Source organism: Rhineura floridana, chromosome 6 (genome assembly GCF_030035675.1).
Source record: "Rhineura floridana isolate rRhiFlo1 chromosome 6, rRhiFlo1.hap2, whole genome shotgun sequence".
Classification (NCBI taxonomy): domain Eukaryota; kingdom Metazoa; phylum Chordata; class Lepidosauria; order Squamata; family Rhineuridae; genus Rhineura; species Rhineura floridana.
The window spans coordinates 4075538-4092005 of record NC_084485.1 but is presented as its reverse complement, the minus strand read 5'-3'; the positions used below and the strand labels follow the sequence as shown (position 1 = coordinate 4092005).

General features: G+C 47.6%; 1 protein-coding gene across 1 annotated transcript; it reads right to left on the bottom strand.

Annotated features, from left to right (window-relative positions):
* Nucleotides 1-1177: 1177 nt before the first annotated feature.
* LOC133386960 (COMM domain-containing protein 7-like) lies at nucleotides 1178-16456 on the bottom strand. The gene is made up of 8 exons (XM_061630789.1): nucleotides 16202-16456; nucleotides 13192-13245; nucleotides 11489-11591; nucleotides 10235-10291; nucleotides 10109-10146; nucleotides 6619-6647; nucleotides 6452-6501; nucleotides 1178-1557 (listed from the first exon to the last, which is right to left on the bottom strand). Exons 1-8 carry the CDS (start codon nucleotides 16283-16285, stop codon nucleotides 1481-1483), a joined length of 492 nt encoding a protein of 163 aa, XP_061486773.1. The 5' UTR covers nucleotides 16286-16456; the 3' UTR covers nucleotides 1178-1480.
* Between the last annotated feature and the right edge of the window lie 12 nt (nucleotides 16457-16468).

Sequence of the window (16468 nt, the reverse complement as noted above, 5' to 3'; positions counted from 1 at the left end):
GGGTGACGGAAAAGCCTGAATCCTGCATGCACTGAAGTTATTTTGAACATGGGCAGCTAAAGCACAAAATCCCAGGAACAAAAATGCAATTCAATATAAACAAGTGTAAAATTATGCATATTGGAGCAAAAAATCTTCATTTCACATATACGCTCATGAGGTCTGAACTGGCGGTGACCGACCAGGAGAGAGACCTCGGGGTTGTAGTGGACAACACGATGAAAATGTCGACCCAGTGTGCGGCAGCTGTGAAAAAGGCAAATTCCATGCTAGCGATAATTAGGAAAGGTATTGAAAATAAAACAGCCGATATCATAATGCCATTGTATAAATGTATGGTGCGACCGCATTTGGAATACTGTGTACAGTTCTGGTCGCCTCATCTCAAAAAGGATATTATGGAGTTGGAAAAGGTTCAGAAGAGGGCAACCAGAGTGATCAAGGGGATGGAGCGACTCCCTTACGAGGAAAGGTTGCAGCATTTGGGGCTTTTTAGTTTAGAGAAAAGGCAGGTCAAAGGAGACATGATAGAAGTGTATAAAATTATGCATGGCATTGAGAAAGTGGATAGAGAAAAGTTTTTCTCTCTCATAATACTAGAACTCGTGGACATTCAAAGAAGCTGAATGTTGGAAGGTTCAGGACAGACAAAAGGAAGTACTTCTTTACTCAGCGCATAGTTAAACTATGGAATTTGCTCCCACAAGACGCAGTAATGGCCACCAGCTTGGATGGCTTTAAAAGAAGATTAGACAAATTCATGGAGGACAGGGCTATCAATGGCTACTAGCCGTGATGGCTGTGCTCTGCCACCCTAGTCAGAGGCAGCATGCTCTGAAAACCAGTTGCCGGAAGCCTCAGGAGGGGAGAGTGTTCTTGCACTCGGGTCCTGCTTGCGGGCTTCCCCCGGGCACCTGGTTGGCCACTGTGCGAACAGGATGCTGGACTAGATGGGCCACTGGCCTGATCCAGCAGGCTCTTCTTATGTTCTTAAAAAGGATCAGATTTCATATATCCCTGGTCAAATTTAGTATATTCGCATGTGAAGGAGGTGTTGTTAGGAAGTGCAAACAGCTGGGTAACATATAATGAATTGTCGAGTAACCCCCTCATTACTTCACTTCTGGTTTCTGCTTTTGGCTGTTTCAGGTTGCCGCCTATGCCTTTCAAAGGAGACTGACTTTTTAAATTTTATTTTTGTTTCCTTAATTCTTGCTCACAGATCATTATTTGTCAGCACTGCCCCAGAAAACCTTGTTATACACCCAGCAAGAGAAACATTGGACTTTTACAAGTTTTACAAAACATTCCTCCTCCCCGGCCCTTAACGGCTTGGAGAACCTGAGCCAGACCGTCAGAACTTTAACGGGTGCTCCCATCTTTGAATTCAAGCTTCTCAAATGAGACACGGAGGTTGGGGAGGATCTCGTCCACAGTCTCTGCTGGTCCTCACACACTTGCAGGCCCCTCAACAGGCAAGTCAGCTGAGGCACTCCAGGCTAGTTTTCATCCTTTCCATCTCGTGCAGAAAGCGATAAAACTGGGGCAGCGTCAGTTCTGATTGGGGTGGGAAATAAATAAACACAACACTTTAGGACTAACAAAACAACACAAGTTTGTTTTTACACAACAAGCTCGTTAGCGCATGGAATTCAGTGCCCGGAGACGGGCTGTATAGCTGTGGACTAGCAGATCCTGGGAAAGGCTCCACATCTTCCTTGTGACCTTCCAGAGCCACCTGGCTGCCTACCCTTGGAAGCAGGGATCTTGGGCTACAGCTTATGCTGTGAAGGCTGAATGGCACAGTAGGGCTTTTTCCTTCCACCCTATGGAGGAGTCCAGGTGGGGAGGTGAAGCCCCTTCCTTAAAGGTTTAAAGGAAGGTGGGGGCCCACACATGGTGCAGGCTGTGTCAAGTGAACAGCTCCCAATTAGGGGCAGAGAGTTGGACTAGATGGCCTCTGGAGCACCTTCCAGTTCAGTGGCTGTCCAGGGAAAGGGTACACTAAGGGCTCGTTCACATGAGGACTTACTCCGAAATCAGTGCTACTCGCATGCAGGTTAAATTCGCTGAGTTTGCATGACATTTCAGCCCAAACTCCATTCGCCCTTGAACAGAGTTTAGCCTCAGTATGAACCAGCCCTAAGCCAGTCCAAATGGCATAACAGCCCCGGCCATGTCCTTCTAACGGACACCAGAGTGGCATCGAGGTCAGAGCTCAGTGGTGGAGCACCCACTCTGCATGTAGAAGGCCCCAGATTCAATCCCCAGCAACATCTCCACTTACAAGGATCAGGTAATGGGAAAGGCATTTCACAGAATCTTAGAATAGCAGAGTTGAAAGGGGCCCATAAGGCCATCAAGTCCACCCCTCTGCTCCATGCAGGAATCCAAATCAAAGCATCCCCAACAGATGGCTGTCCAGCTGCCTCTTGAAGGCCTCCAGTGTCAGAGAGACCACCACCTCTCTAGGTCATTGGTCCCATTGTCATATGGCTCTAACAGTAAGGACATTTTTCCCGAGATTTCCCTGCCTCATAACCTGGGGAGCTGCTACCAGTCAGAGTAGACAATCCTGGGCTAACTGGGCAACCCGTCTGGCTTAGTATAAGGCAGGTTCCAAAGCTCACTGTGTTCACAAGAGCCACAGACTTCTCCAGATTTCGCACCTTGGTCAGAAATACCACTCTCCACCCTAGAGGTGAGGAGCCCTTTCCAGCCCAAGGGCCACACCCCCTTCCGGACAACCTTCCAAGGTGTGGTTTGTATAGTAGAGAATCATAGAATAGTAGAGTTGGAAGGGGCCTACAAGGCCATCAAGTCCAACCCCCTGCTCAATGCAGGAATCCAAATCAAAGCATTCCCGACAGATGGCTGTCCAGCTGCCTCTTGAAGGCCTCCAGTGTCAGAGAGCCCACCACCTCTCTAGGTAATTGGTTCCATTGTTGTATGGCTCTAACAGTTAGAAAGTTTTTCCTGATGTCCAGTCCAAATCTGGCTTTCTGCAACTTAAGCCCATTATTCTGTGTCCTGCACTCTGGGACGATCGAGAAGAGATCCCAGCCCTCTGTGTGACAACCTTTCATGTACTTGGAGAGTGCTATCTCTCTTATATCTATCTTATATCTCCCCTCAGTCTTCTCTTCTCCAGACTAAACATGCCCAGTTCTTTCAGTCTCTCCTCATAGGGCTTTGTTTCCAGTCCCCTGATCATCCTTGTTGCCTTCCTCTGAACCTGTTCCAGTTTGTCTGCATCCTTCTTGAAGTGCAGAGACCAGAACTGGACGCCGTACTCGATGAGACTTAACCAGTGCTGAATAGAGGGGAAGTAATACTTCACGTGATTTAGAAACTATACTTCTGTTAATGCAGCCTAATACAGCATTTGCCTTTTTTGCAGCCACATTGCACTGTTGGCTCATATTCAGCTTGTGATCAATGACAATTCCAAGATCCTTCTCACATGTCGTACTGCTGAGCTAAGTATCCCCCATCTTATAACTGTGCATTTGGTTTCTTTTTCCCAAGTGTAGTGGCTCTAACAGTTAGGAAGTTTTTCCTAGTAGTAGGCTAGTTTCCACACACCCCTTTGCCTTCCATCCACGCAGGCGTTGTCAGAGTTCCAGCACACACTCCAGCCAGGCAAAAACACTTGGGGTGGAGGGAGTAAGGGGGTAGCCTTGGGACAGCCAGGTACAGAGACCGGGAGGGCTGCATTTGGCCTGTAGGCCCAAGTTTCTCCACCCCGGTCCACACCCAATGAAGTGAAATCACCTCCCCGACACACACAAGGGCAAACCCTGAAACCAATTTTTTACCCAGAGATCCCTGCTAAGAAAATCCTGAGGCTTGAGTAGCTGGGCTGTCTTCTTCGACAGCTGCAGCTTGCAGAATTTAAATTGGGCAACACCGAATTCCCTCAAGTTGCGGGATGAAATGTGGACCTCTGAGCTAGTTGAAGGAAGCAGAAACGAGAACAACCAAAAACTGTTGATGCCTCTTTCAGGGGATGCAATTTCAGCCTTCCTGGGGTGTCAATTATTTGTGTATTAGATTTATATCCCGCCCTTCCTCCTGGTAGAATTCCAGGCCGGCAACTGCCTCCCTCTCTTTGCAGAACTCCCCAAGACACAACTGCGGCTCACTCACCAAGGTACACGGGCTCCACTTTGTTTCCTTGTCTAACCACCAATTTGAGCTGGAAATAAAATCAGTTAAAAAAAGAAGTTATATCAAAGAATGGGGGGAAGCTGACAAGTTAAAAAGGTTGCACTTTTCTGCAAAAATAAAATCCATACTCTTCCACCATGAGGTTTCCTCGAGGGTGGATATAATCGCTGATGCTGGTTTCAGGCTGCACTCTAATTGCAAAAAAGGGGTCAACTCTGGGAGAACAGTAAAGGGAACCCGGGGGGGGGGGCTGGGGGATGGATGCTGAGGGACTGGAGTCAGAGGCGAGTCAGGCCGTGACCCACAGAAAAAGATGAAAGATTGTCACACGGAGGAGGGCCGGGATCTCTTCTTGATCATCCCAGAGTGCAGGACACGGAATAATGAGCTCAAGTTGCAAGCCAAATTTTGAACGTAAGGAAGAATTTGCTAACTGTTAGAGCCATATGACAATGGAACCAATGACCTAGAGAGGTAGTGGGCTCTCTGACACTGGAGGCCTTCAAGAGGCAGCTGGACAGCCATCTGTCGGGAATGCTTTGATTTGGATTCCTGCATTGAGCAGGGGGTTGGACTTGATGGCCTTAGAGGCCCCTTCCAGCTCTTCTGTCCTATGATTCTATGGGAACTTGTGAAGAGGAAGACATTCTCCACCCTACCCAAAATTGGTACCAAATCATAAAGGAGCCTTCCCCAAACATGCTGGCTGGGGCTGATGGGAGTTGTAGTCCAAAACACCTGGAGGGCTCCAGATTGCAGGGAGGCTGCCCTAGAGGGAGGGCTCCCAGGATCCAAGGAGGATGAAACACTGGGGCATGGGCTTGGGCCTTCCAAATGTTCTGGCCCATGGCCTCAAGAGGCAAGGAGATCCTGTGCCCTGGAACACCCGCTTAAGACTATGGGAATAAGGTGTCACTTGGGGCTCTGAGCAGGCACATGGCCCTGATTCCCAAGGTACAGCCCCACAGATGCGGGTAGGGAGGTGGTTCTGTCTCATTGTTACCCGGGGTCTACCCCATCCTCACTCCCCCACCTGGGCCCAAGCCTGGCTCCCATCTGAAAAGGACACGGTGTAAAAGGAGTGTGTCAGGGTGTGCCATCGTTGCAGACATGACTCCTCACTGTCCTGTGAGCAAGGCATCCCCCAACCCTCCGACAGAGACAAGGACTCAAACTCCAGCCCACGCACACTCGGCATGCACCAAGCCTGCCCCCATCAAAACCCTACACCAAGTAAAATGAAATTCAACACCAGAAAAGGCAAATGCTGTAACCTGCACTGCAGGGATGGGGTGCCTGAGGCTCTTCAGATGTTGTAGGACTTCAGTGCCACCCAAGGAAGTTGAATGTTGGAAGATGCAGGACAGACAAAATGGAAGGACTTCTCTGCACAGCGCAGAGTTGAATTATGGCATTCGCTCTCAAGAGGCAGTGAGGGCCACCAACTTTAAGGGAGGATGAGACAAATTAATGGAGGAAAAGGCTATCAGTGACTACTAGCCATGAAGGCCACGGTTTTCCTCCCCTCCCAGAGGCAGCAAGCCTTTGAATGCCAGTTGCTGGAAGCCGCAGGAGAGGAGAGCACTCTTGCGCTCAGGTCCTGCTTACGGGCCTCCCATGGGCATCTGGTTGGCCACTGTGAGAACAGGGTGCTGGACTAGATGGGCCCCCATTGGCCTGATCCAGCAGGCTCTTCTTATACTCTTGTCCCTGACAACTGGCCATGCTGGCCAGGGCTGATGGGAGTTGTAGTCCAACATAATCTAGAAGACCACAGGCTCACCAGCCTGCTGTGTAAGTTACACAACCAAGACAAATTTGCCCATTGTAAATGCTTGCACAATATATTTGCCCATTATAAAGGCTTGCACAGTAGTGTCTTTCCTTTGCTGGTATACCAGAGTGACTGACTCTATATAGTTTATTGTACCTTGCGTATTCTATTGTAAACCACTTTGCGAACTTTTAGATAGTAAGCGGCCTATAAATAGAAATAATATCATTTTTCTGCTGCTGCTCGTCTCCTGACACTGGAATGTCCTCTCTGCCTGCCTCCCAAAATTGCACTGCCCTAAAACTTTCAAGCCTCTCTTTACCGCTGTTAGGAGCCAGAAACTTGCTTTTAGAAACCAAAATATAAGCTGAGTTCTGCAAGCACAGAAGTGAGCGAGTGCAGAATAGACAATGGCCCTTCTCACATCCTGATTCTTACCACTGGCTGTAACTGCTGGGGCTTCAAAAAACCAAACACCCCACACCTCTAGCATTAAAAGAGACCCACCTGCATGAAGATGCTTCCTGCCTTCCCCAGTTCGCTGCTTCCAGCAGTAACTGCCCGAGATAACAAGAAAAGCAATGAGAGGCGCCCAGGGAATGTGGAAAGGCAAAGCTGCTCAGGGGGACACCTTGTCTTCACCTCACAGGTACCCACCCCAGAAAGCTACTCACCTCCAAAAGGTGGGAGACTTCTCCTTCCACTGGACAGATTACAAAACACAAAACATACCCACGTTTTAGCTACGTGACCATTCTACCAAAATCCACCTACACAGAGGCAGACTTTGGGACAAGGTAGTCCGACTTCTGTAGTTTCATACAGATTATGAAACCTTCCTCTTTCAACAAGCCCTTTCAGACCTTGTCCCAGTCTGCTTCTGTGTTGGAATTGCTTTTTAACATGTTTTTTAACCTTAAAAAAAAAAAAAGTCTTCAAAGCTTTTAAAAAAAATGTTTTTAAATTTGTTTTTTTGTAATGTATTTTAAAGTCTGTTTTTATGATGTTTTAAAGTGTTTTTAGTGCTTTTGTTTGCTGCCCTGGGCTCCTGCTGGAAGGAAGGGTGGGATAGAAATCAAATAATTAATAAATAAATAAATTATGGAATCCAAAGAACACCAGTTTATTCTAGGGAATAAACAATAGATAACCATCTCAGCATTGAGGACTAGAACTTTGCGCTGTTCATCTCCAACCCTGCCAATGGGAACTCATTCCCATCCCTCTCACATAAAGGGAACTCTCTGGGAGAGGATTGCATCCCTTCTGTGTTCTGTACAACACCTAGCACATCACTGTTGCTCAAGAAAGTTATCTCCAATTCAGTTCAACGGGGCTCACAAAGGAGAGATCATCTCCTATAAACAACAAGAATAATGCATTTTCTAAATCCCCCGTATCATCTTAAAAAACCTTCCTACATAACACCTGTTGGCTTACAGCTGACCAATGAGGTGGCGTGGCAGGCCTCTCTGGAGAGGGTGATCCATAAGTGTGGGGCTACAGTCAATAAGGCCCTACCCCAAGTGCTACATGGCCTTTATCTCCTGAAAAAGTCGAGACCCAGAGCAGAACCTCTCCATAGGCCACAGCGGCTGCCAGAGTTTGTAAAGTTAAATGACAAAATGACAGGAGCATTTATGGCCCCCACAGGTGTGCCTGATGGAGCGAGAGGACCCCCAGCTTGTGTGATTCTGAAAAGAGTTCTGGCACAGAGGCCTAAAGCAGCCATGAAAGCTAAACATCTAATTGGGGTTTTTGCTATCACAGGTCACAACAGGCCCCTATATGGCAGGATAATTTCCATGCCCCGTGCAAGGACGCCTTCAGCTGCAGTTGCTGTTTCACTGGAAATGCACAGGGACACTCGCAGCCTCGCATGAGCAGAGAGCTGCATGGTGCACAAGCCGCTTCTGATCAGTGTGCAAAGCATTTCAGAATTCTCATCTCACCAAGACTAACAATTCCAAAAGGCAGGAAGAAACTGAGATGGGACTGAGGTTTTTAAAAGTGTGTGTGGCGTGGAGAAACAGGATATTAGATGAATTCGTAAGGGATGTTGGCTACTACTCGTAGTAGCCATGTGATGCCTCCAGGTTCAGAGGCATGCCACTGAATGCCAATTGCCGGGGAGCCGTAGCAGGAGAGGGTGACCGTCCTCACGACCTGCTTGTGCACTTCCCAGAGGCATCTGGCTGACACTACAGGAACCAGGGTGCTGAACTGCAGAGGCCTTTGGTCTGCTCCAGCAGCCAGGCTCTTCTGATATTCTTCGGGTTGCAAACATGCAGGACGAGTGTGCGGACACATCCAGTTTTGAAACAATGGCATTTCTGACTCTAGTGTAGTAGCCATCTGTGCTATCCTTGTGGCCCTCAGTCATGACCCCTCCCCATATATCCACTACCGCTCCCACATTAGTCATACCAGTCCACACCAAAGATCACGATTACTAGCAAAGCAAAACACAAAACCCTTCTTGGAAGGCAAAACCTACCAGAACCTTTTCTTGTCCAAATCATGCGGAGCAAACTAGTCTGGGCCAAGAATGTCAATGTAACTAATTGCAAAAAGGTGCATGCAGTGATTTGCATAGTTCAAGCTAAGTCATGACCCCTCCCCATATATCCTCTACTGCTCCCACATTTAGTCATACCAGTCCACACCAAAGATCATGATTACTAGCAAACACACACACACACACACACACACAAATACAGTGATGCTTTCCTAAATGCAATACCATACCTAATACAAAAAGATTCCTATGAGTAAGGCAGAAAACTTAGCATCCCACAACCAGGCAGGATTCATAACCAAAAACCAAAACCAAAAAAATCCTGGCATCTAGTCAGTTAATGCAGAATGCTGCGGCATGATTGCTGACTTGAGTGAGATCCTATCAGCACATTACACCTCTGCTCTGAAATCTGCATTGGTTGCTGATTTGCTACCAGGCCAAGTTCAAGCTGTGCTTTCCATGTTATGGGTGCCACATAGTACTTGTTCTGCTCTTGTAAGAATCAGTCCTGTAAAGTGGCAGCATTTTGGATACTCTCTTCCATCAGGTCTTCTCAGTAAGTGTCCAAAGTATGATATGTGTCCAAAGTCAGAGGAAGGCAATGGTAAACCACCTCTGAATACCTCTTACCACGAAAACCCTATGAAGAGAGGCCAGCTTAGCCTAGCGGTTCCTTCAGTGGAAGAGTGAGGGAATGAACTGTGTGGAAAGGCAAATTATGCACTCAGCATGAACTATGCAAATCACTGCATGCACCTTTTTGCAATTAGTTATGTTGACATTCTTGGGCCAGACTAGTTTGCTGCACACGATTCACTGAAGGAAACTATCCTTAAACATGCAATGCAAGAGGTGCAAGGATTTCGCAGCAAGGGAAAGTACCAGCAAATATATAAACAGAGCAGCAAAGTTGAAAAAGTTGCATATGAATATTGAAGGCCTTCCTCCTTCAACAAGCCTTTTAAGTTGAGACCTTATCCCAGTCTGCTTCTGTGCTGGAATTTAATATGCTTTTAAACCTTAAAAACAAACAAACAATTTGGTTTTAAAAAAATGTTTTTAAAGTTGTTTTGTTTTCATGTATTTTAATGTCTCTTCTTATGATGTTTTAAAGTGTTTTTAGTGCTTTTGCTTGCCGCTCTGGGCTCCTGCTAGAAGGAAGGGCGGGATATCAATCAATCAATCTGAACACAGGAAGCTGCCTTATACCAAGTCAGGCCACTGTAGTTGCTGCAAACTGCAGGAGGGAAGAGTGCTGTTGCGCTGAAGCCCTGCTTGTGGGCTTTCCATAGGCATCCACTGTGAGAACAGGAGGCTACTGGCCTGATCCAGCAGGCTCTTCTTATGCTCTTATCAAATTAGATCAATATTGTCTACACTGACTGGCAGCAGAGAGTCTCCAATATTTCAGGCAGGGAATCTCTCCCAGTCCTACCTGGAGATGCCCAGGATCAAACCTGGAACCTTCTTCATGCAAAGCATATGCCTTATCATGGAGCTACAGCCTTTGCCCTATTATGATTCCATTTGCAATTTGCATTTAGTTACAAGGCAAAAGCCTAGTTCAGAGAATGGACACCCCAGAAAGAGATACCCCTGCCCAGAAATTAAGAATGCAGCAGAGAAAGGAATGCTCCTAGTACCTGTTCTTCAAAATAGCCAGCTTTTTCTTCACTCAGCCCTGCAGGAGAAATTTGACACGGTTAACAGGAGAACCGTAGCCACCGGCCACCTTCAGGAATTACTGGAGGGATATTAAAGAGACTTACCTAGAGTGATAAGATCTGCTCTGACCTGCTCTGCCGACAGAGTCCTCTTTAGGGCACCTAGAATAAATATTGCATAAATCAGAAGACGAGGCCTGGAAACAAACAGCAAAACAGCCTAGTTAAGACAGCATTGCTACTGTGTGGAATGAAACAGGACAAACACAAAAGGTAAGAAACAGAGGCACAGAAGCCAGATAGGAAATGACTAGTGGACAGAAAACTATCACCAGGCAAAGGGAAACAGCCAAAAGAAAAAAAAAGATAAAGCAATAATATGCAAGGAGTAAGGACCAAATCAGGTCTTTGCTGTTCACATCTTTGCCCTGCTAATGTACAAAAAAGGTGCATGTACACACTACAGGTGACAGGATAGACTTGTATACAATTCTGCATGGCATGGGGAAAGTGGATAGAGGAAAGTTTTTCTCCCTCTCTGATAACACCGGAACTCGTCGACATTCAATGAAGCTGAATGCTGGAAGATTCAGGACAGACAAAAGGATTTCTTCATGCAACGTGTAGCTAAACGGTGGAATTTGCTCCCACAGGAGGCAGTGGTGGCCACCAACTTGGGTGGATTTAAAAGAGGATGAGACTCGATACATGGAGGAGGTGGCTATTAGTCATGCAGGCTACGCTCAGACTCTGCAGTGAGAGGCCACATGCTTCTGAAAACCAGTTGTGGGCTTCCCATCTGCTTGGCCACTGTGAGAACAGGCTGCTGGACGAGGTGGGCCACTGACCTGATCCAGGAAGCAAACAGACTCATCTCACATTCTTAACTTCACTGAGTAACCCCTGCCCTTCTACTATCATGGTTAGGGTTGCCAGGTTCAGGGCCTGAGACTGATCCTGTATCTTTAGAAGAGAAAGTCAGCCAAGTGCAGGTGTTCTTGCAACCCTGTAATGGGGAAAACCACAAGGTGGAATTCTCCCTTCTCACTGCACAACAATGAAAGATACAGAAGACCTCTGGGAGGCCGGGCCTGGCAACCAAGTGGTCTTCTGTATCTTTAAGTTATGCAGGGGAAAGGGAGAATTCCACCTTGTGGTTTTCCCCATTACAGAGTTGCAAGAACACTTGCACTTGGCTGACTTCCTCTTCTCCTAAAGATACAGGGTCAGCCTCAGGCCCTGAACCTGGCAACCCTAATAATGAGGGAAGGAGAAGAGTCTTTTTTGACCGCCAACGTTTCTCTCTCTGGTCTACAACACACACCAACACCCCTGGAGACCCCACTGGCTCATGCTCACCGTTTGGCACCAAGAGGAGGCTTTTGACAATGTTCTTCAAACGGCCCGGGCTGAGTTTATTGACGGCAGCAAATTCAGAGAGCTGAGCTAGAAACCTTTCAACCTGCAAGAGGAGCAGAGTAGACAGCACGGCCTTTTTGTGCAAGAGTAGCAACTTGTACTCAAAGCTGCACAAGGATCCTGAAGAAATTTAGTATCTAGTGCAGAGTTTGGCATCCTGACAGTGCAATCCTATACACGTCCACTCAGACAGAAGTCACTCTCATGGAATTCAATGGGCCTTACTCTCAGGGATGTTTACATAGGATTGCATCTAAAGGCTAAAATCCTAACCCCACTTCCCTGGGACTAAGCCCCACTGAATTCAGTAGGACTTACTTTTCAGAAGACATGCTTAAGATTGAACTGTAAAGCTCACATTATTTTTTATTTTCAGAAAGAGTGAAACAAGTGGTTCCAGGTCTCAGTGTGCCACAGATGGGCTTGAGGGTGGACTGGGAAAATATCATTACTAGTGGCTGAGGAAGGAGGCAAGTCCTCCACAGCTGCCGTAACTGACCAACAAAAGCAAATCATGAAAGATCAAGAAAATCTGCATATATTTGTTTATCTTTGCAGAATTTCTTTAGGGTGCAGAACCTGGATTTTTCTTGACACACACACACACAACCATATTTAAATGAATTGTATGTCATTACATTTCCTAGTATTCATATAAAAATGATTTACAGCACAATCCTCTACATGTGTACTCAGAAGTATTTCCCATGGGGTTGAATAGGGGTGACTCCCTAGTAAGTGTACACAGAATTGCTCCCTTAGGAACAATCTAAATCCCTGATCCACCAAGGTGGGAGGGGGAGAAGAGGGAGGTTAAACGAGGCACAGAGGTCTCAGCCCACCCCAGAATTGCTCCACCAGCACATAGCTCCCCTGTTCTGCCCGCTGGACGTGTGGGCAAGCAGGAATGCCACCAGCAGCAGCCTGTGGAAAGCCCCAAAACAGGATGTTCTGGGGAAGAGAGGGGTTAATCCCTATGCCAACTCCAAGCTGGTGTAGACTGCAGCAGGCTTTTGCCCCCAGCCTTCAACGCCAGCTGGCATGAGCAATAAAGGTAGGGAGGTGGCAATGGGTCCACTGCTCTGCCATGCCCTGCCACTCCTTGGATAGCGCCCTGCAAGTCACATCACATCCTATCCTTGAGGCTCAAACGTAGTAATCACTTTTATGACATTACTATTTTTTTTTAAAAAAAGAGCCAGTGTGGTGGAGTGGTTAAAGTGTTGGACTACAACCTGGGAGACGAAGTTTCAAATCCCCACACAGCCATGGAGCTCACTGGGTGACCTTGGGCCAGTCACTGCCTCTCAGCCTCAGAGGGAGGCGACGGTAAACCCCCCTCTGAATACCGCTTACCATGAAAACCCTATTCATAGGGTCGCCATAAGTTGGAATCGACTTGAAGGCAGTCCATTTCCATTCCATTTTTTAAAAAATGATAAAACAATCTACACATTGCAAAGAATGTACAAACGTAACAGGGTGCCTCATCATTCATTTTTATCTAATGCAAAAATGCTAGAATTATTATTAAAAGTAGTTGTTGCCATTAAAACACACGCCTATTGTAAAAAAAGGAGCGAAACTAGCCTCACTCAACCCCCTTGAATGTTACCTTACCTACACCCCTGTGGATGGCTTACCTCTTTAGGTTCTTGCAGAAATTGGAAAACTACTTCAGTTAGAGTAGAGAATTGCTAAGAAGAGATAAAAGGATGTCAGCAAAACAAGCCTTGCCAGGGATTTGCCCACCTCTCCTGCTCTTTCCCACACCCAGGGTATTTTTTTTGGGGGGGGGGGAAAGAGTAACTATCCTCAAAACAAACACTGACAGTTCAGCTGGGTGTGTAAAGGCAATGGCTCGGGGCCATTAAGTTAAATGAAACTGGAGAAGGAAGCATGCCTGCCCCACAACCCACAAGGTTTCCGAATTCCTTTGCAAAGATCTCCTTTGAAGACTTGGAACCCAATTACACAGTAATCCAATTAAACATAGATTGCTCCAAAACCACCCTCCTTGTGAAAGCTAATGGAACACGGTTGTCACTTGATAAAAGAGATCACATTACTCCAGTCCTCAGGGAGCTGCACTGGCTGCCGGTGGTTGCTCGGGCCAAATTTAAGGTTCTGACTTTAACCTTCAAGACCTTATTTGAAGCCGGCCCTCTCTACTTAAAGGAACGCCTCCATTCTCACCAGGGGCGCCGGTCGAACAAGATCGTCCATGAATGGTTCACTCCTTATTCCCCCTACAAAAGCAGCTAGACTGGAGAGGACTAGGTCAAGAGCCTTCTCTGTAGTGGCTCCTTCACTATGGAATGCCTTGCCAACTGACCTCTCCCAGGCCCCCTCCTTGCTGTGCTTTCAACGGGCCTTGAAGACTTGGCTCTTCAACCAGGCTGGGGAGGGGGTTTAGGTTGTTAGATTGCAGTTCTAGGGGTGGTTTTAATATTTCTGCTTATGTTTTTTATGGAATGTATTTGTATTTTATTGTACATCGCCCAGAGTGGCAGGATAACCCCTGCCAGATAGGCATCTAACAAATTTAATAAATAAATAAAAAATTACCCACCCTGAAAAACAGTGATGAGTTTTAATTGCTTGATGAAGTCTGCATATATTTGTAGGTCAATAAAATAGTTCTGAAAGGGGGTTAAAGGAACCTCTGATGTTTAGGACAGCTTTTCCCAACTTGAAACCTTCCAGTTGCTTTGAACTACAACTCCCATCAGTCCCGGGTAACTACACAGATGTGCTGGCTGGGGCTGATGGGAATTGTAATTCAAAACATCTGGAGAGCCCCAAGCTGGAAAAGGCCATTTTGGGCAACACATGCATACGCTCCAGCAGAAGAGGTGCTCCCTTCTGAATGGTAGGGCTTGTATTAAAAGTAATTAACCATTAAAAAAAACTGCTGCCCAGTTAGATTTTTAAGCTGCAAAGGGTTTAATCAATGCATTTAATTAATTGACTAAATGTTACAGCCTTACTTGAAAACCAACAGCATGTGGAAAATGTAACATCAAGAAGTCCCAATTTATTTTTAGTTTCCAACTTTGCAAAGAATAGTTGGCCCAATCAAAGTCGTCCACCTTCACACAGGAGCTCGGGGATTCTCCACTTGCACACACTTGGGCACCCCCCAAATTCTCACAAGAAAAAAGAGGCAGCCCCATTGTCACAATGATGAATCTGCAGAACTCTGGAAGAGGTCTCTCACTGACGCCTGTTTTTAAACAGTGGCGGAATGCTTAGCAAATGGAAGAATTAAGCAATAATAAAAATTAAAGAGTATTTTGAAATTTCTCAAAATGGTGTGGCCATCAGAGGTAAGAGGGCAGGGCAGGGTGTTGGTGTTGAGGAAGGCAAGGCACTTGCATTCCTGGATAAGGTGATAACCCCCCAACAGAAGCATGACCTTGAGGGAGACTCCTGGAATGCTACAGAGGCATGACTAACAACTTTGTGTTTCATTGCTCGAGTGGGGAGGCCCGCTGCAGCCCTTGTGATTTGTTAAGGCTTTCCAGGTGCCTAGTTCAGCATTTTAGCACTCAGTGGTTTCTTCTGTAAATCACTTAGAGGTATGTTACGATCAAGCAGTATATAAATAGCCACCCTGGGCTCCTACTGGGAGGAAGGGCGGGATATAAACCAATAAATAAATAAATTCTAATAAAAAAATAACCTTAGATTACACTGGCCACCCCTCCTCCCTACCCTGGGCTCTCTGCATGGTAGCCAGATATGCCAAAACAACTAGCCCTGGCAATGCGGACCAAAAAGCACCAAATACAAGCTGGAAGAGTTAAAGAGCATCAGATACTGAGGCAACACCTATGAAATTTACTGGGTGCCCTTAGAAAAACTCCAGCCAGCTTTCCCTGCTGTGTGGTGTGGGAGTGATAGCACGAGCCTACCTTACAGGGCTGTTGTAGAGACTACCAACATATGTATGCAGATGAAACACTAAGCAAGATATGGAACTTAACATAATTATATTCTTCTGGAAGATCAGAAGGCAGCGAATAACTCAACAGGGCTCCAATTTTTTAAAAAGTTCTATTATAATTATGGTATTTTATGCTTGCCCCAGCCTAACGAGGCAGCTTTACTCCCGTTCCCTCCAGAAGGCATCACCGCAAAGGGCAGTTTATCGTGTTTTATTCTGCGTAACGAACAAGTTTCGGGGGGGCTACCCGTAGACGCCAACATCGCCGGGGTGCCTTGGGCAGAAGCCCCGTGGCTTACGCTTTGTGGGGAGGCGCACCGCAGCGGCGGCTGGGCGTTCTCCCCGGGGACAGAATCACGATCCTCTGGACGCGCAAAGGTCCAAACGGGCGGGGTGGCCGCTGGGGCTTTTGCGCCGCTCTTTAGCAACGGCGAAGGGGTGCGAGAGGGTCAGCCAGAAAGAGCCCCCCCTTCGCCCGGCTGCAAAACGCCCCCGCGAACTGTGTGGCCGCCGGCTCCGCTCCCAAAACGCCCCCCGCCGCCGGCCACATGGGGGTCGCAAGCAGCAGCCCCCCCCACTAACGCCCGAGGTAGAGGAGGAAGCAGAGCCTGGAGCCGGAAGAAGCGGCCGCCGGGCGGGGGAGCCCCGGGAGGAACGCAAAGCAGGCCCGCCCGCAGTCTCCGCTGCTGCGCTCGGGGTGGCACCTGGGCGCTCAGCTGGTTGAGCTGCTGCATGTCGGCACTGAGCGTCTCCGGCACCGGCTCCCGCGTAAAGCTGAGCAGCCCCATCGCCAGGCCGAGCCGATCTGCCCCGCCGGCCGCCGCTCAGCTCCTCCCCTTCCCGCGGTTGGCTCAGCCTGCGCATCCGTGCCGGCACTTTCGTTTTCGCTTTGCCGGGAGCAGCGGCGACGGCGCCGCGCAGCTGATCGACTTGGCTGGCGGTCCCAGAGAGAGCCAAATGGTGCTGCTCCA

Excerpts from the sequence above, each read along its gene's own strand:
- LOC133386960 (XM_061630789.1), bottom strand. The coding sequence starts at position 16,285 with ATGGGGCTGCTCAGCTTTACGCGGGAGCCGGTGCCGGAGACGCTCAGT. Across the intron at positions 11,592-13,191 it reads TTCTGCAAGAACCTAAAGAG|GTTGAAAGGTTTCTAGCTCA; the intron begins GTAAGCCATCCA and ends CTCCTCTTGCAG. Across the intron at positions 6,648-10,108 it reads CTGGCTATTTTGAAGAACAG|TGGAAGGAGAAGTCTCCCAC; the intron begins GTACTAGGAGCA and ends TAATCTGTCCAG.